The 19,313-nt window shown below is 45.1% G+C and overlaps 1 protein-coding gene across 10 annotated transcripts in view; it reads right to left on the minus strand.

Annotated features, from left to right (window-relative positions):
- ATXN7L1 (ataxin 7 like 1) overlaps positions 1 to 19,313 on the minus strand; it is a 273,039-nt gene that overhangs the window by 154,408 nt on the left and 99,318 nt on the right. The window contains exon 4 of one of the 10 annotated variants that reach the window (XM_017515431.2): positions 2,786 to 3,869. The exons of the other annotated variants lie outside the window; for them this stretch is intronic. Coding sequence (XP_017370920.1) covers positions 3,784 to 3,869 — 86 coding nt within the window. The 3' untranslated portion in view covers positions 2,786 to 3,783. Of the gene's footprint in view, positions 1 to 2,785; positions 3,870 to 19,313 lie in introns of those variants that run through there. 10 annotated transcript variants of the gene reach the window in all.

The raw sequence follows: 19,313 nt of genomic DNA on the forward strand, positions 1-19,313 counted from the left end.
GGGCCAAGCAGTTCTTTTTTTTAGACAGGCCTCACTCTGTCACTTAGACTGGAGTGCAGTGGTGTGATCACAGCTCACTACAGCCTCCATCTCCTGGGCTCAAGGAGCGATCCTCCCACCTCAGCCCCCTAAGTAGCTTGGGCTACAGGTATGCATAACCCTGCCTAGCTAATTTTTACATTTTTTGTAGAGATAGCCTCTCACTATATTGCTCAGGCAGGTCTCAAACTCTTGGGATCAAAGGATCCTCCTACCTCGGCCTCCAAAAGTACTGGGATTATAGGCGTGAGCTATCATGGCTGGCCCTTTTTGAAAGATTTGATTCTCCTTGGAATTCACCCTGCCTGGGACATGGCTGCTGTTTTGAGGCGAACTAATGCCTTCCTGGCAGGCTAGTGCTCTTCATCCAGGCCCTCTCTCTGGATCACTAGGAATTCTGTAGTTCTTCCCTAAGCCTTTTTCCCATCCCCGTCCCTCTTCCGAGTTCTGACTCCAAAACTGCTCATGGACTGCCCTCTTCTTGAGGTTTCCCACCTCTGCCTCTAAGAGCTATGGTGAAATGAAATTCCTGGCGGGCAGGCTGGGCTGGCTCCCAGTAGTGATAGGTGAAGGGAAAGCAGAATTTCCCGAGGGGGGATAAACCTATCTGGGCTTCCATGCTCCCATCAGCTCACTTCTCCTGCTGGGCTGGGCTCAGTGTAAGCATGTTAGGTGCGTAACAGTGTTTAATCCTCATACCACCTCTCTGAGAAGCATGATTATACCCATTTTCCACACATGAGAAGATTTACACTGAGATGGAGCAGGAGCTAGATAAGGCTGGCTAAGCAGTGAACCTCGCTCCCAGCCCAGCTCTGAACCATCACATTCTTCTATGTGAAGCAGGGATTTTATCCTCACTTTTCTGGACACTGGAAGAACCCAAGAGCTTTGTGGTTTGCTCCTTTGGAGGACACATCAGTGGTGACAGGTCCCGCCTCTGTGGCCCCCTGCCATTTAACTCTGGGAGGGGGCCTTGCCCCGCCTGGGCCTAGGCCTCCCTGCCAACCACCCAGCTTTCTCGTGGGGTCTACCACAGAACGCAGGTGGGTGTGTGAGCTCTTTACTCTGCACCATACTGCCCAGGGTAGAATGTGGTGGTTCTTCCCAGCACAGTGCCATTTATACGCAGACCAGGGCCTTAGCCTTCCTTTTTAGCAAACTGTGTATATCAGTTCACAGGAAACCACGCTGCAGATGACACTGAACATCTCAACACAGGGCAGTAAGTAAAGCCCTGGATTTGGGAGGTACAGGGGAGAGAACGGAGACAGGCACAAGTCTGTCTTTACATCTTGAGCCATCTCTGCTGAAGGGGGACATGGGGTGGCCGGGGGCGGTGAGGCTTCAAGTCCTTTCTTTGAACCATTTTAAAGTTTTCTTGCATGTTGCCTCCTTTCCCCATAAGCCCATGTTCCACATCATCAACTACTACACAGAAAATATTAAATATATAATAAATGTACTAAATTATAGAAAAAATATTAAGGCGCTTTAGTGGCCCTTTTTTCTAGCTTATTCTTTTTTTTTTTAAATCCAGGTACCCATTTTTATCAGTCGGGTTTGGAGGACTGGGATGATGAATGTTAAAACAGCCATGGGGTTTCATTTATTCATCATGTCTTCTTCCTTCCATGGGAGTCAGCGCTGAGACGATAAATGCTGGGCTTAGGTCCAGCTTGGGCCACTCACTCCCAAGGTTCACACACAAACAGACCAGCTGGATCAGGGCCCAGCAGGGAGGTGAGGCCTAAACATCCTCGCTGGAGGAGGAACCAATAAAAAGACTAGCAGCGTGAATAGTGTGTGTGTGTGTGTATGCGTGTGTGTGTCAGAGTGACCTATCCCAGGTGGATGCTGGGAGTGGGGGTAGGAAGTGGGGTGTGATCAGAGAGACAGAGAAATGAGTGATAGCTCAGGTGGGTCTCAAACCACAAGGCCCTGTCTACACAATCAGCACGATTCCTTCTGGAACACAGGGAGTTAAAGATGAAACAACCCTTGAAACTGAAACCAATTACCCATGGCAATTTATTAAATAACTAAGGTTTCTAGGCCTTATTAAAAGAAATGTTTAGTGTATTTTCTTATCCTCTGACGTTCAGTTCTTCACTTGTCAGCACCTGCTGGCAGCAGCTGGAGTAATCTCACCAATTTTGCCGTATGTGCAAATCAATTTGATTCCCCCCCTCCAAAGACAGAAATCAGTAAAGTGATTAAGTTACAATTAAGGCATGTCATCGAAAGCCCAGACAACATGAAAAGGCGGAGACGGAATCAGCCTGAGGTCACCAGTGATTTCCTTCCACCCAGGTTAAATGACTCCCCACCTCATTCTCCTGCCTGCTGTACTGCATGTGATATTGTGGGTGAATCAACAAGCCTCCTCCTACTTCTGGGAAGTCTCTCCTTTTTTGGCTTCCATCATGCTTTCCATACACCAAGTTCTCCTCTTGTGTTCTCCTCTTCACTCATGCTGGCCCCCTAACTGTTAACCTGTCTGTCCATCCATTGTCCATCCATCCACCCATCCATCCATCCATCCGTCTGTCCGTTGTCTGTCCGTCCATCCATCCAATAGATGTTTAATGACCCAGTGTGCCAAGCACTGGGAAAAATGACAAAGGATATTTATGTCTGGTTTTACAGTTAAAAAATGCTTTTCTATATATTATTTCATTAAATTCACGCTGCAACCATATGAGGGGGCTGTTAGGATCCCCATTTTATATACAGAGAAACAGGCTCTGAGAGGATCTGTGATTTATTTGAAACAGCACAGCCAGCAGGTGGCAGAGTCTAGACATGAATTCAGGTTTTCATCCCATTAGGAATTCATAATGGTACTCTCCTATGTACTGGTCAGGTATAATTTCTCAGCTAGCCTCACTGTCCCTAATGAAATGTCATGCTCCAGCTATCACGTATTTACTGAGACTATGCTAGGCTTCAAGGGACGCAAAGACCGAGTCTCCACCCTCAGAGCTTGTGGTTGAGCTGGGAAGGCAGATGTTAAACATACATGTTCACACAAGAAATACTTGTTTTCAGCATATGAGGGAGAGCAAATCCAGTTGTGAAAATGAGGGGAGTCTTCCAGAAGGAAGTCATCATTAAGATGCAGTCTGAGGGAAGAGTTGGAGTTAGCTTTGTAAAGAGAGGATGAAGGAAAATCACATGTACAGATGGAAAAGCATGTATGTGCAAGGGCCCTGTGGCAGAAAGACTCAATGTGCTGAAATTTCAAAGGCCAGCTTGACTCGAACACAGGCAATGAAAGGCAGCCTGGCACAGGATGTGGCCCAGACCACACAAGACTTGCTAGCCATGATAATGATTTTTACTTTTAGCTTAAGAGCAATGGGAAGCCACAAGTCAAGAGAATGACATCATGAACTCTGATTTTGGTTCTGACTTCTGCGTGCAGGATGGATTGTGGAGGAGCAAGAGTGGAAGCAGGAACAGCTGGAAGGCTTTTGCAGTTGTCCAGGTGGGAACTGGTAGCTCAGACCAGCATTGTGGTGATGAAAATGAAGAGAAGAACCCCACAGGTACCCCCTGTTCTGCTCAAGCCCATTTTCTTACTAGATCCTGACACCAGAGTGTGCTCACGAATTTGCAGTGAATGGAAGCTTGTCCACACTTCAGGGCTCTGCTGGAGTCTCCTCTTCCAGGAAGCCTTCTCCAGACAATGCCAGTCCTCTGAGATCTTTCAGAAGTACATCTCTTCTGCGTTTCCCATTCTCACACCTGATGCTTCTCTATGGCCTGGCTGCTCTCGGGTCCACTCCTGGAGATGCCTCCATTTCTCTTGTTGTCTTGCTTTCTCCCTTTGGAAAGTAAATGCTTTGTTGGCATTTGCTGAATCGTATCAACACGGCTCCTTTGGAAATTATATTTGTAAATGATTACTCATGCCAATTGCCATTTTTCCCCCTAAATTAAACACTGGTTGCTTAAATGTGTCTTCATGATCTTGTTCTATCAAAATGTATGTCCCAATTTTTCCATTACTTTCTCTAAACTTTTTTCCATATTTCTCCTAGTAGAAAGCAGTTTCAGGGGGAATGGAGTGGGGGTGGGGTGGGGGCAGGAGTGCAATTAAACAAGGGCTGTCTGACCAGAATTTCTATACCTTTTAAAAGGGGTATTTGATTAATCCTTTTCATGGCCACCATTATTCATGCCTTGATAGAATCTCATTTTATAGCTCTTAATACATGGACCCAATTTATCCACATCACATTGTATTCTAATACTTGTCATCCAAGTTATTAGCTATCTCCTCAGTGTAAAATCATCAGTAAGTTTGATTAGCTTATTCCCTGGGGATGATAGGGGAGATAAGAACAGACACAGTACAATATGACCCCAATGGCTCTGCATTCTCAAAAGAAGACTGCTACATGGAATCCATTTATGGAGCCAGGGTGGCCAAAACAAACATCCACCCATGGGAGGAACTCCGAGCAACCTAGGAGCTGTATCAGGGCTGACTGCTGTCATTACTGGCAGGACTGAGTTTTCATCCTAAGCAGGATTTTAATAAAAACAAAATAGTGGGGTTTCTCCACCTCCTGCTTAACACCTCCTCCCAATGCCTTTCCTGAGAATCACAGCCCAGAAGCTTCTCTTTATTCCTTGACATCCCTTCTGCCTTCATTCCCTGTTCTTTCCCTACCGGGCACCTGGCAAGGTGGACAACCGAGAAGGAGACGCATAGTGCTGTGTACTGTTCTTTTTCCAGCAGAGGCTTGGGTCTGAGCCTCCAGCCCTGCCTTTCTCTTCTCTGTTACCAAATCTGAGTCTTGGGGCTCATAGGTAGCTTTGCTTTTGTAAGCAAAGTCACCCCTTAGCTTGAAGGAGAGAAGGGGCCTGCACACCCCCTATAGGATGGTAGGCTGCAAGCCCACGGAGAATTTCCAATGCCCCTTCCTCTACCCAACCATCTTTCTTCAGCTGAATCAGTCTGCACCCCTATGGTCCCAATGGCTGCAGCCCTCCTCATCTTTACTCCAAAGGCCCTATCAATTATTCTGGTGCTTCCTGAGCCTATCAAGAGTCTCACTCTGGTGACACTCTTCCCTTCCAAAGGTGGAGCCCAATTCCCTTCCTGCAGTGTGTGGGCTGGACTTAGAGACTCATTTCTAATAACAGAATAAAGTGGATGTGACAGCGTGTCCCTTCTGAGACTAGGCCATAAAAGGCATTTTGAATTTCCCCCTCCCTCTCTTGGGTTGTTGGCTCTCAAGGAAGTCAACTGCTATGCTGTGAACAGGGCTGTGGACAGGCCTAAGGTACTGAGTGCCAGGGACTGAAGCCTCCAGCCAACAGCCATGTGAGGGAGTCATCTTAGAAGTGGGCCCTCCAACTCCAGTTAAGCCTTTAGATGAAGACTTGACCGCAGCCTCGTAAGAGACTCTGAGCAGAACCACACAGCTGAGCCGCTCCCAGATCCCTGGCCCTGTGCAAGACAACACAGATTTGTTGTTCTAAGCTGCTAAAACGTTGGAGTCATTTGTTACGCAGCAATAGGTTACTAACACACTCTTCCTACTTTAGGGTAAGGCACTTTTCTTCTTCCCTTCAATTCCCTTCTTAGGTTCCTTTTTCATCTCTTCTCTCTGTTGAGGATGTCCAGTATCCCTGTTGTACCCTCCACTGACCCGTCCCTCTGTGTCCACTCAGTCCTCATAGTCTCAAGGACTCTTTCCTGAGAAGGGGTTATAGAGGAGGGAGGAGCTCCCTCACACCTGGGTTTATAATTCCACTCTTGCCTGCCATCCAGAGTGACATGTGGCATTAGGAGAATGACTTTTTGCAGGGGGCAGCCTTCCTCTGGCCATGCTGCCTCTTGTTTGTAAACCTGAGGACATGATGACTTCAGCCAGGCCCACAGCCAGCATGAGAAGACTTTGTAAACATCGTGTTCCCCTTTGTATCATATGCTCATCTCCTGTGCCCTTTTTGCTATCTGCAATTTCTGCAAAAGGTCATGTCTCATTTCAGCTTTGGAGTTAAGTACATGTGACACTAGGTGGGAATTCCAAAACTGGATGAAGATGCAATCTGGCTTAAATGCTGTAAGGTGGGCCACTGTATTTCACCCCAATCAGCTGTGACCTGCCAGCACAGACACCATTATGCAGGAGGTGGCAATCTGATAGTCATTTCTTTTATAATTATACAAGGGGCAAAACGTAGCTTTCTTTTTGTTTGTTTGAGATGGAGTCTCACTCTGTCACCCAGGCTGGAATGGAATGGCACATTCTGGGCTTACTGCAACTTCCACCTCCCAGGTTCAAGTGATTCTCCTCCCCAGTCTCCCAAGGAACTGCGATTACAGGCGCCCACCATCAACCCAGCTAATTTTTATATTTTTAGTAGAGATGGGGTTTCATCATGTTGGCCAGGCTGGTCTTGAACTCCTGACCTCAGGTGATCCACCCACCTTGGCTTCCCAAAGTGCTGGGTTTACAGGCATAAGCCACTGCACCTGGCCATAGTTTTTAACTAAAAACAAACAAAAATCCAGGTAGCTTTTCCATCTGGTCAAATCCTGGTAATTTTTATGAAATTCATGTCAGTTCAATGGGGCAAAGTCAGACAGAGGTAGAGGTCAATTTCCTAGAAGGCTTGGCAAAGGATTAAAAAAATGGACCTAAGCAGTGGAGTAGACTCCAAGGTAGTGGGTTCTCCAAGTATGGTCCCAGGGCCAACAGCATCAGCATCATCTGGGGACCTGCTAGAAATGCACATTCTGGGGCCCCAAACCAGACTGACTGAATCAGAAACTCAGGGTGGGGAGGTGCAATTGATTTTAACAAGCCCTCCATGGGGTTCTGACACATGACTACACATTGCGTATCACCGACTTAAAGGATTAAACATTGAAATCATTCATTCATTCATAAGATATTGATCAAATACCCACTATTTGTCAGACATGGTGAACTCTGGAGCAAGGTGGAGGAATGATAGGGAATGTCTTCTTCAAGATGTTCACAATACTCCTTTCCCCTGCTTTATTACAAAGCTTGAAAAGAATGTAGGAATCTGAAGATATAATCCAAGGAATGGAATTATTCTTTATATGTTAACTTTTCAATGGACAAGAGGCACATCAATTTTTTTTATTTTCCAGGAATGATCATACTCTCAAAATAGTAACCTTTCTAAAGTAAGTAAATGTGTGGGTTTAATATATCATGTACAGCTGGCTCAGGCTTTTAGGCTTAAAAAAAAAATTATGAGATTCCACCATGAATGAAATGCAGCATTATTTCAAAGATTCACTTAGGTATGTGTCTGTCTTAATGAACAAACTATTCAGTGTTACCATCTTCCTTGAAGTAGGAGTTCTTGCCACCTTCTCTTAAAATGTGTCTAGGCTGGGCATGGTAGCTCACACCTGTAATCCCAGCACTTAGGGAGGCTGAGGCAGGTGGATCACTTAAGGTCAGGAGTTTGAGGCCAGCCTGGCCACCATGGTAAAAACCCTTCTCTACTAAAAATACAAAAATTAGTTGGGCGTGGTGGTACACATCTGTAATCCCAGCTACTCAGGAGGCTGAGAAACAAGAATTGCTTGAACCCACAAGGCGGAGGTTGCACTGAGCTGAGATGGCAGCACTGCACTCCAGCCTAGGCCAGAGTGAGACTCCGTCTCAAAAAAAAAAAAGAAGCCTAATAGGTCATAATAGCTCATTTGTATTGTGTTCTGGGCTTGGGATATTTCTTGTATTCATTAACTCATTTGATCCCTCCCTAATCCTACAAAGTAGATGCTGATCCTACAAAGTAGATGTAGCAAACACATACAGTCTGTAGATGAACAGAGTCTCAAAGAAGCAGAAACAGGAACCCAGACTCGTCTCTGAACCCCAGGCAAATTATCCTCCTGTGCTGTCTCTCATCCCCCTTGGGTCATTTTGCTGCTCATTAAAACTACTGATTAATTGGGAAAACATAAAAGGAAATACTACTCTCCCCTAATAGGTTTCTAGTATGAAATCCCTGGCTAAAGTTTAAACCGTGGGATTTATTTTGAAATTTTAAAGTTCATGCTATATTTATCCTTCAATACCATAGATAATGACGAGCCAGCTATACACTTCTTATGGTCACCAGCATTAGTAGCCTGTTTAAGAATCTGGTCCATGCTCAACAGCTCCTGCCTGGAGAAGATGCTCCAAATTCTTTCTAAGGGTGTCTCAAAGATGCTCATGGACTCACTGTAATACTATCAGGGCAGATGACTTTCCTGTGTTTGGGATGAACTTGAACTGATCCAGCCAAGCCCAGGCCCTTCTGACCAAGGATGCCTAGTTACTCTGGCAGCTGTGGGGATGAAGAATGTGACCTATGCCCACAGAATAAATCAAAGCAGTCTGGCCAGATCAGAGACACACTCAACCCTTTGGCATAGACAGAAGGTTTGGCCTAGTGAGCTGAGCTAATTCGCCACACGAATTAAATGTAAATGAAGGCTTATCCTTCATTTACAAAGGAGTCACAGGTCAACCATATTTTGGCAACTAGATCAGGAGGCCTCTTCTGCCTATTGCATCCTTGGGAATAACCTGGTGATTTTAGTTATATGTAAGCAACGAATCTAAAGTCCACATGGGCTGTGTAGAAAACCCTGCAGATATCTCTCAAGCCACATATAGGTGCATGCAACTCGAGGGGAACTTGAAATGTATGCACCTTTCCCACTGACTTTCTGTAATCAAGTCTTTTTGGACTTGTTTTCTGTTTTTAACTCAGCTTGTTGGCTTGTACTGAGATATTGATTTGATTAGTAGCATTCTGTGGAAGTACAGACATGAGATGCTGAGCTCACAAATGTATGATTCACTTCAGGATTTTGAAATGAGAAATGCACCTATCAATGACATAGAAGCTCAGAGATTCTGAGAAAGCATTTCATGCATATAAATGGGACATGCGATGAAAAAAATATGCTTCTGGTTACAATCCTGAAGTCAGGGACCACCCCACTGAGCTCTCCACCCTTGTGAAGTGATGGCTCCATGGGAAGCTGCTGGGATTAGATGATCCTGCGTGTGGACACCCATATGCTGCCTCATTTATCTACCTGTGACAGGGACAGTGCTGGAAGAGAATCAAAAGATGACAAATTCCTTCTGGTTTTAAAGGAGCTGTTCGCGTTGGGTGTATGCCCAGGGGGAACCAGGTTCCGTGCCAGGAGCAATCACTTCATCCCATTCTAAGGCCACATTTTGGCAAACACCAACGAGCAGATGACTGCTGTCTCCTTTCACCAGTGGATTCAGACACTTGCTCTGGAAGCCTGAAATCCAGTCCTTCTGAAGATGTGTGCAGCAGAGAGTTGATCTGCCCACACACTGCAGTGAGACAGGACGGCGGGCAGGAAGCAAGAGTTCCAGATGACAAGGATTTTTCCCGTGTTACGGCAGACAGATAACAGAGGAATGATTCTGCAGCGGAATGACTCCAGAGTAGAGAAAGTATAGTATCAGTAAATGACCCTAGGAAAGACTGACATAAGTGAGATAAGTGGACAAAAATTTCTAGGATGTTGGCCACTGCAATCTGCTTTTGGGGACACAGAAGCCCCAAGATTTCAACTTCAGTGGGGGTAGGAGGGAGGCCCACTGGGAGTTTCAAGAGGATCCACCTGAGCAAAGCCTAGCCCTCCAGAGGTCCCTATACTCGCCAGCCAGTGGTCCAGCCAAGGTCATGTATCCATCCAGCTATGAGCCTTGCTGCTTATCTCCCGCCACGCGTCCTCTCTGAGAATTGACTATGTAATTCATGGTCAACCCACCCAGTCCTCTGGAGGTGAGCTTTCCTCAGCCAGTCCAGCTTGTGTTTCTTCTTTGCCACGTGCTGAAATTCACAAGGCCAGAGAAGTGCCTTGCTGTGTTTAAGTATATAGATGCCTGGTGTTCTCCTACATGTTGCTGTCCTATTTACTTATTGTACCCTCCTGACAACCTCTGAGACAGGTACTATTATTACCCCCATTTTGAGGATGATGAAATCAAGGCAGAGAGAGAAGAGGATTGGCTGAAGGTCATGCAGCGAGTGAGTAGCAGAGCCAAAGGTCAAGCCCAGATGGCTCGGCTCCGGGGTCTGGCTCTTTCAGAACCCCTCTGCTGCCTGACAGAAGGCTCCTTGAAACCCAGTGGCTGCAGCCCCCGTGGGCACTGGCTCACTCAGGCCTTCCTCCTTGTCCAGCCCGCTGAAGTGCGGCTGGTACCCAGGGCTGGAGGGCAGAGCTGTGGCGTGAAAAGACAGAGGCTTATCGCCAAGCCCCTTATTTGTTTCTAAATTCAGGCCAGACATCCAAGTGTTTATTTTGTGCTCGTTTGTTCTGAGCATTCCATCGTGATGCCTAAGACAGCTTCATAGATGGTCTCTCTGTTCTCCTTTGTGAGCACCTGGCCTCCTTCTCCTCATACCTCTCGTCTCTGGGAACACTCTTCCTGCCGCCAACTGATGTTCCCTGACTAACCTCATTACGCGTTTCAGCTAAAAATGCCTATTTTCCATGTGGCAGTAAGTATAATTATAGCACAAGTTACATGCTAAGGCATTTTCAAATGTATCATTTCTAATAATAACCTTGGCGTATAACCACCATACCCATTCCACAGATGGGCAAATGGAGGTTGGAGATCACAGCAAGGTTGCAAGGGAGTCCCACGTTGCCAGGTCACTCGAGCCATTTGCATCTCTCTCCAGATGGCTTCCTCTCAATTTCCTATCCAACAATCTTATCTGTGGCCTGGGAATGAGAGGCGTTAACAGGATCAAGTTAACGTCAAGTTATCTGTGCCTGTACTCCGGCTCTCAGAATACTAATAAGTGACTCTAAGCTCTGGTGGCAAGGACATCAATACTTAGCTTTCAGCCAAAACCCATTCTCATGAGCAGGTTTACATGCATGTTCTCTTATTACCCATTGTAACTAATCACAGTGCTGAAGGGATTTATTCTCAGAGTCTGCTGAAATGAGCATTGCTTTTGCTCTGATAGAATCTTCTGGCCAGGAAATGAAAGGGAAGACCAGAACCTACAAGAAGGTGAATCACCTTCCTTCAGAGTCAAAATCCTATGACTGCTTTTCAAATAGTTACTGCAGAAAGCTTGGGCCCTGTGTACGGAAGATACGAGACAGCTAGAGGATGTATTCATTGCATGTAAATTTAGAATTAGAAACTGTAAATGTTGGACGTTTCATAAAAGTAAATTTGCCTCCTGTAGTGGGTGAATTTTTTTTTTTTTTTTTTTTTTTGCTGCTTTGTGACGTTTTCCCCCTCTGGGGTCTCTGTCCGTGGAAGATGCAGCGTGGGGAGTCAGGAATCCTGACATCTAGTCTCAGCTCTGCCCTTATCACTTGGATGGCCCAGGTAAATCACTAAATTTCTTTGAGTTTCCAAATCTGTGAAACCAGTATCTGCCAGTGTACCTTACTGAGTTGTTATGAAAATCAAAATGAGTAAGCTGCAAGAGTGCTCTGGAAACAGCAAGATGCTGTAGAAATGGAAGGTATTTCTACAGGTGATCAAGCTCGAAAGGTGGTAGTGAGAACAGAAAGCCCCTCAACGGCTTTCAGAGGAAGCACCTTCCAGAGAGAATGCTGAGGAGTGGCTTTTGGGAGTGTGACCGTGGAAGCGTGGCCGTGTCAGTCTACCTCACGGTATTCAAAAACAGGTGATGGCACACTATTTGGTGTGTTTGCCATCTCTACTCATGTTCGTGCTTAACTCTCTCTTATCAGGCAATGCCTGGCACATAGTGGGTGCTCAGAAATGTGAGATAAAGAATGCCAGCTTAAGTTTTTTAGTCCCTCGGGCACAGCAAATTTGTGATGGGAAGGAATGGGGCTGAAGAGGGGAAATTTCTGGAAGCCTGAGTATAGGGTGACCAGCTGACCCAGGCCTAAGGGATTTCCCAAGACAAGAGAGTCATTCTACCTGCATGTCCTATTTGAATATCCACTTTGCTTCCTCCAAGCCAGCAGGGAATACAGTCTCTGAAGAGACGCCTGGTAGAAGGCATATGTGCCTCTGAGTTCCTGAAGGGTGGATCCCAGGGATTTACAGCCTGGGCACTTTCGTTTACCTTTTTGTCTCCCTTAGTTTCAATAGGTGACATCATCTATTTACAATCAGGAACCCGACAGAATCATGCCCCTTCTATTTTTCCCACATCAGATTATCACCTCTGAGTTATTTTCCTGATCCCTGCCTGTGGCTTTCTGCCACCAGCTGAATCTTCACCCTAACAGCTCGTGGCATTCGGGGTAAAACTGCAGCCTTTAGCAGCACTTGCATTTGGAATTGTTACAAGCGCTTGGTGCAGACTTCACCAGAAACACGTGCACTGCAGAACTGCTGCCTGGATCAAGAGCTGACTGGTGCACATAGCAGGGAGATCACATTTTGGGCCAGTGAGGCGATGTGATTAGTTGGGGATTTCCCCTTTAAAAACTTACAGCAAAAGCCTGCCTGAGACAATTCAATATTCATAAATGGAAAGCATAGATGGCGTTTCTGCTCTGCCAAGAGCAATAGCTATTTATCACGGCAAATGACTGAAATAGTTGTACGTACAATGCTTTACTCAGTGCTGTAAATTACGGTATACAGAAGATTAAGCTTAAGCCTAATGCTACCCTTGAGCTTCAACAGCTGAGTCCTATAAATGGATACCCGTTAAGAGGAGAGAATCTTTTTCCTGGTTACTGCTTAGGAGTATATCTCTATTAAAAGCTTGTCTTAAACATAAATTACCAGGAAGCCTGCCCCTAACCCGAGGCAGACTTTTCCTCAGGGCATTGACTCACATCTAAATAGCACAGTGACAGGCCTGAGACTAGAAGTGTGTGCTGTGCTGACCTCAAGAGGGACAGCAGAGGAATTGGGAGTCAAGGTGGAGGGACTTCACAGAGCACTGAACAACCACTCACTCTGCCAGGTCTTAAGGAGACCTTCAGAATTAAAATCATCCTACCAGGTGCGGTGGCTCATGCCTGTAATCCCAGCACTTTGGAAGGCTGAGGTGGGCAGATCACAAGGTCAGGAGTTCAAGACCAGACTGGCCAACATGGTGAAACCCCGTGTCTATGAAAAATACAAAAACTTAGTCGGTGGCATGCGCCTGTAGTCCCAGCTACTCAGGAGGCTGAGGCAGGAGAACTGCTTGATCTCAGCAGGCGGAGGTTGCAGTGAGCTGAGATTGTGCCACTGCACTCCAGCCTGGGTGACACAGTGAGACTCCATCTCAAAAAAAAAAATAAAAAATAAAAATAAAATAATCTTGAACCCCAGCCCCTTCAAAAAGAAAGTTTCTTCTAGTATCTGCTATTCTGTAAGTGTCAAGGAACCCTGACCTAGAGCTGATACTTCAAATTTCCTAGCTAAATTCTATTTTCCAAGCATGTGCTTCTCAAAGTGGGGTCTGTGAACCAAAAGCACCAGCATCACTAAGCATCATGTTAAAAATGCAGACCTGCTGAACTGAATCAGAATCTGCATTTTAATGAGATATTTTGGAAGATGTGTATGCACAGTCAAGTTTGAGAACTGAAGGACAAGGAAGCAGGTGTCGAGCAGGGAGGAGAAGCTCCCTGATGTTCTCACTGAAAATTATGACAAATGACAAATCTGATTTATGAAAACAGGTCCTAGTAGTGGATCATAGGATTCTGAGTTCCCTTTTGTCCAATCCTACTTCAGAACACTTTGGGAACTTGAAAGACAGATTATGAGCTGTGAATGAAGTATCACTCTGAACTTGAGATGTGCTTGGAAGCACCTCAGGGTGTAAAGCAGCGAATCAGCAAAAGGTTTGTGCTTTATAAACTAATCAGGGTGCCTCTAATCCCCTATGAATTAGCAGGCTAAGAAGCACTGCCAGCGTTTTGGGCCATGATTTTAATTCTTTATTGTAATTACCAGTTGACTGTAAGTGGGTAGAATATGCAAAGATTTTTGTGTTATTTGAGAAAATAGAGATGTTGGATAACTTTAGTCTTTAAAAGCTGAAGTTCTGTATGTATGTTAAAAAAAATGGCAATTATTAAATACATAGATTTTAGAAATAAAATCTATTGTGACCAAGATAGCAGAGGGAAAAATGGGGACAGGGTAAGGAGAATTGTACTTATCTCATGGAAGGCAGGAAAGGGAACAAAGAAGCAAGGTAAACACATACAAATTAGAAGTTAGAGATAAGTCCAAATATATATAGTAATTACAATAATTGTAAATGGATAAAACTCACCTATTAAAAGACACTATCAGATTGGACTTTTAAAAAAGCCAGCTATATACTGCTTACAAGAGAGACACCTAAAACAAAATGACACAGAAAAGTTGAAAATAAAAGACTGGAAAGAAATAAATGAGGCAAATACATATTGACCCAAAGAAAACTGAATAGCAATGTTAATCAGATAAAATAGAACCTAAGGCAAAAACATTAAATAGGCACAAAGACGCCGCTACTAAAAAGACATCACAATTACACATACATGTACCTAACAGGACAGCCTTAAAATTGTAAAGCAAAAACTGTTAAGAGTTACAGGAGAGACTGGCACACTTCCAAGTATCACAGGAGACTTAAAACTCTCTTCTCAGAAATTACAGAGCAAGCAGACAAAAAAATGGCAAGAATAAACAAGACTTAAACAAAATAAACAATGTATGGAACCCTGCACACAAAAGAGAGATTAAACAAATTTTCTAATCATACAGGACCTAAATTACAAAATATACAATAAATATATGGAACACTGCACACAAGAGAGATTACGTACATTTTTCAACCACATGTGAGACATTTATAAAAGTGGATCACATATGCTAGCTAGTCACAAAGGAAGTGATCATGAATTATGAAGTGGATAATCTATAACTAACGTTCTATGACCACCAGAAATTAAACAAGAAATCAAAAATAAAAAATAGTAAGGCCACTCCCTCTTGACCCTTTACGTTTGAAAACTAAAATCACACTCCTAGATTACCATCTGGCAGTGGTGTGGTTTTTTTTCTTCCTATGTGTGGCCTAGTTGCTATGGGACTAGTTAATTTACATGACAATTATCAGGGGTATCACAAGAAGCAGGAAACTCCCAGACCATTGTAGCTTCATTATTTTTTATTTTGAACTAAATTCTAAGCCAAAGGGAAAATGAAGTACTTGACTCCCAGAAGAAAAGAGGGGACACGTGTGGGTTAATTATGACCTAGTCACATGGCGCTAGAAGCGGCTCTTAGTACATTCCCCGGCGCATGCTATGCACTACAATGCTATACCCCATCTCTTTCCGCTCCCCAATGCTGGGTGGATGAAAAGACTGCCCTTGACATGCTGCTGGCTCCTGGGCAAGGGTGCTATTTAATGGATGTGGCACCTTACAATTAATGGCATCCTGGAATCGAGAAAATACCATAGTTAACTGTTTGTAGGGGACCTTCTGTCTGCTCTTTCACTTCTGAGAAAGGAAGGCTAAACAGGAGACACAAGGGGAAGACACAGGCCCAGGTATCTCAGGAAAAATGAGCACTTCTCCTAAAAAATCCCCCCAATCAAAACCAAAACCAGATGGATGGTTCCTCCCCAGAATGTGCCACCAGCCCAATGCAACTCCAGTGTCAAATGAATAATGAAACAAACATGAAAAAGAAACGCCCTAACAACTTAAAAAGGATGGAATGCAGGATCGTGGTAACATTGATCAAATCGCATTGATGGCAAGTAACAAGTTCTGTAGACAGGTAAGGGTGGGAGAGAAGTGGTAAAAAAAAAAGATAAATGAGAAGACCGTAAGTTCTTCAGCCTGCATACGGGGCACCAGCAGGTCAAAAAGCCCAGTGGTTTCTTGTCTCACAAACATTACAAGCCACAGAGAGGGGCAGTTCTGGGGTATACCCTCTTCCTCTGGCCCCACTCATCTCCCAGGACGGCTCTGCACTACCACCATCCCCAGTACTCCCTTCAAAGAGTAGCTAAGGCAAAGGTAAGGGCTCGAAGTCCTAATCACCAAACCATAAGAACCCACAGGTTTGTTGTAAGAATATGACAAGGGCAGCTCAGCCGAGAAAGTGGGGGGATAATTTTCAAAGGGCCACCGTCTAGCCCCTGCCTCCGTAAACACACCGGGAAACTTGCTTCATGTTTTCAGAGCTAGTGTCACTATCAGGATGATGCCCAAGCTGACAAATGCGGGTCACAGGAGTAGGGGATCAGTCAGAGCCAGCAACCGTTTTTTTTTTTTTTTTTCTCTTTTGTTTTTTTGAGACAGAGTCTCTCTCTGTCTCCCAGACGGTGTAATCTTGGCTCACTGAAACCTCCGCCTCCCAGGTTCAAGCAATTCTACTGCCTCAGCCTCCTTAGTAGCTGAGATTATAGGCATGTGCCACCACACCTGGCTAATTTTTTGTATTTTTAGTAGAGATGGGGTTTTGCCATGTTTGCCAGCCTGGTCTCGAACTCCTGACCTCAAGTGATCCACCCACCTCAGCCTCCCAAAGTGCTGTGATTACAGTGTGAGCCACTACGCCTGGCCCCACAACCTTCTTATTAATAAGTATATGGTAGTGCTCTTCGGTTAAGAGGGTTGCCGCATTTAAGAAGGTGCTTGTTTAAGAAGATTATGTATGAGGTGGAGGCAGCCACTTATAGAGATGAACAGAAAACCACAGCCACTATGTAAACTAAGCTATTGTTACAGAATGGCTTAGTTTACATAGAGGCTGTGGTAAACTAAGCGATTCTATAACCGTACAGAAGGCTCTAGAATTTGAGGAAATAATTCAGGGAGAGAAATGCAAAGTATCTATGATGTTAACAAACAAACAAATAACAGAAACCAAATCTTAGAAATCTGTAGTTCCAGCATGGTAAAACAAAGACAGTGGTTGCTTTCTCTGGAGAAAAAAAAAAAGTTTATTCATTCCACATGAAGTGGGATTCATCACAGTGAAAAGGTTTACTATTTCATCCTTTATGCTCCCCAGTTTACGCTTTTCCCTGGACCTATTTCCCATCAGTCTCTTATGTAGCATTCCCGAATTTGCACCCAGTTTTCAGAAGTGCCTGGCCTTGCAAAGCAGCAGGGGAAAGGGCCTACCCAAATCATAAACAGTATTCCCCAATTCCAGGATGCCATTAATCGTGAGATGCAACATCAGTTTAACAGCACTGTTTTCTGGGGGAAAAATAAACAGAAAGAAAGCCTGCCATAGTAACAAAGTGCTTCATCATGGGAAGAAGCACTTGGGGTTTAGAAATGATAAGGCTTGGAAGTATCGTTAGAGATCTGCAGCATCCGGGGGCAAGCCTGCACACGGTTTCTAGCAGGTGACACTCCACATAGAGTGGGTAACTCTCTGTGACCCCAGATGAAGACGTAAGAATCCGCTCCTTGAGAAAACTCCGAGGGCCCTCCCCAAAGAAAAACTGGCAGCAGAATGCCGCAGCTTACATGGGATCAGGTTCTAGTGTCAGAGTGGGCGAAAATCCTGTATGACCAAAACCCTTGTTGAAAGAGTACCATACACGTAAGCAGGTGGGACAGTGGGCCCTCCCCATGGCCATTTTCTCCTCCAGGGCTGGGAAACATTTTTGTTTCTCTGCTCAGATACCAGACAAAAGGGTGAGCTTGTGTCTAGGGCCACGTTCTTAGGAAAAACGTGCATTATCGTTGTTCTTGTTGCCCACTGCATGTGGCTGAATTTGGATGAGGGTGATGGGACTCCAATGTGCAATAGATGCATTTTTATTTTTGACTCCAAGACCTCTTGGTGCTTTAATGTGCTAAAAGCCTCTATGAGGCTGGGGGGTGGGGAGGGGAGTCTGGCACAGTTTCACAAGGGTATGCATCCACCCAAACCCTTGTTCTTCGTATGGCTCACTGTTTCAGGGAAAGCACTGTTTGGGAGATGCTGCTCTGCTTATGGCTCAGGATGGGGAGAATTCCGAGATGACCTTTTGAATCAGCGCTCCTAACATTCCTTATTCAGATTTAAATAAAGCAATGACTGTTACCCGAATTCTCCTCGGTGGATACAGCTCTGAGGAATGGAATGGAGCAGCCTGCATGGCGAGGACACGAGGACATGCCACTGATGAGTCAGAAGCCAGGGGTCACGTTACAGTGAGAGCCCTCCAGCAATCAGCTGTGGTCAGGGATCAAAGCCATAACCTCCCCACTGCTCACAGAGGAAGGATGTTTCCCCACATCAGCTTTTCCAACTGCGTCTCAACAGAGTTGGACATTCTCTTTCAAGCAGCCATGACTTCTAAATGAATGTACTCGCTTACATGTGGAATTTGGCTTATTTAAAACTGGCGAGCCAATTTCCCCTCCTTGCTGGCTTCCTCCCTTCTTTCTTCGAAGATTCCCTTATTTAAAAAACAAAAAACAAACAAAAAAATCCCAGTATATTTGGAATCAACTTTTGAAATCCAGCACTCCCTGTGTGGACTCAGGGAATCGAATAATGAGCCTGGCAGGGGCCATGGCTCCTTGAGAGGGTGAGAGGGGGCAGGGGTGGATAAGTACATAGGCATTTGCACCAGCCATCATAGATGCTAATATTGGTGAGGCAGAAGGTGCAAAGAGCACTTGAATTTGGGATTGGAGGAGTCCTTCTTTCTGCCTGTTCATCCACCTGTTTATCCCAGACACTTTTTTTTTTTTAAAGACACAGTCTTGCTCTGTCACCCAGGCTTGAGTGCAGTGGCACAATCTCGGCTCACTGTAACCTCTCCCTCCTAGGTTCAAGCGATTCTCGTGCCTAAGCCTTCTAAGTAGCTGGGATTACAGGCACGTGCCACCATGCCTGGCTAATTTTTATATTTTTAGTAGAGATGGGGTTTCACCATGTTGGCCAGGCTGGTCTTGAACTCTTGACCTCAGATGATCCATCTGACTCAGCGTATCCCAGACACTTCTGAGTGTCTACCAGAAGCCAGGAAAAGTGCTGCCTGCTGGGACTCAGGGATGCCAAAGGCACAGCCCTAGCCCTCAGAGGCTCACTGTCTAGTGTTCACAGGTGACTCTACTGCACAGCTATCGGTGCTATAGTTCACAGAGATGCAGAGGGCAGAGGGGCCAGCTGACGACTGAGTTGGGTGGCAGCTGAGCTCAGCATAGTTGTCAATAAAACACTGGGGGTGCTGCCAGCCTAAAAAGGGTTCCTGTTGGTAAAGCAAAACTGAAGTCATCTGTTCTTGGAAAAAATTCTCAAGATACAACTAAAACC

This window comes from Cebus imitator, unplaced genomic scaffold, assembly GCF_001604975.1.
Source record: "Cebus imitator isolate Cc_AM_T3 unplaced genomic scaffold, Cebus_imitator-1.0 Scaffold550, whole genome shotgun sequence".
Lineage (NCBI taxonomy): Eukaryota > Metazoa > Chordata > Mammalia > Primates > Cebidae > Cebus > Cebus imitator.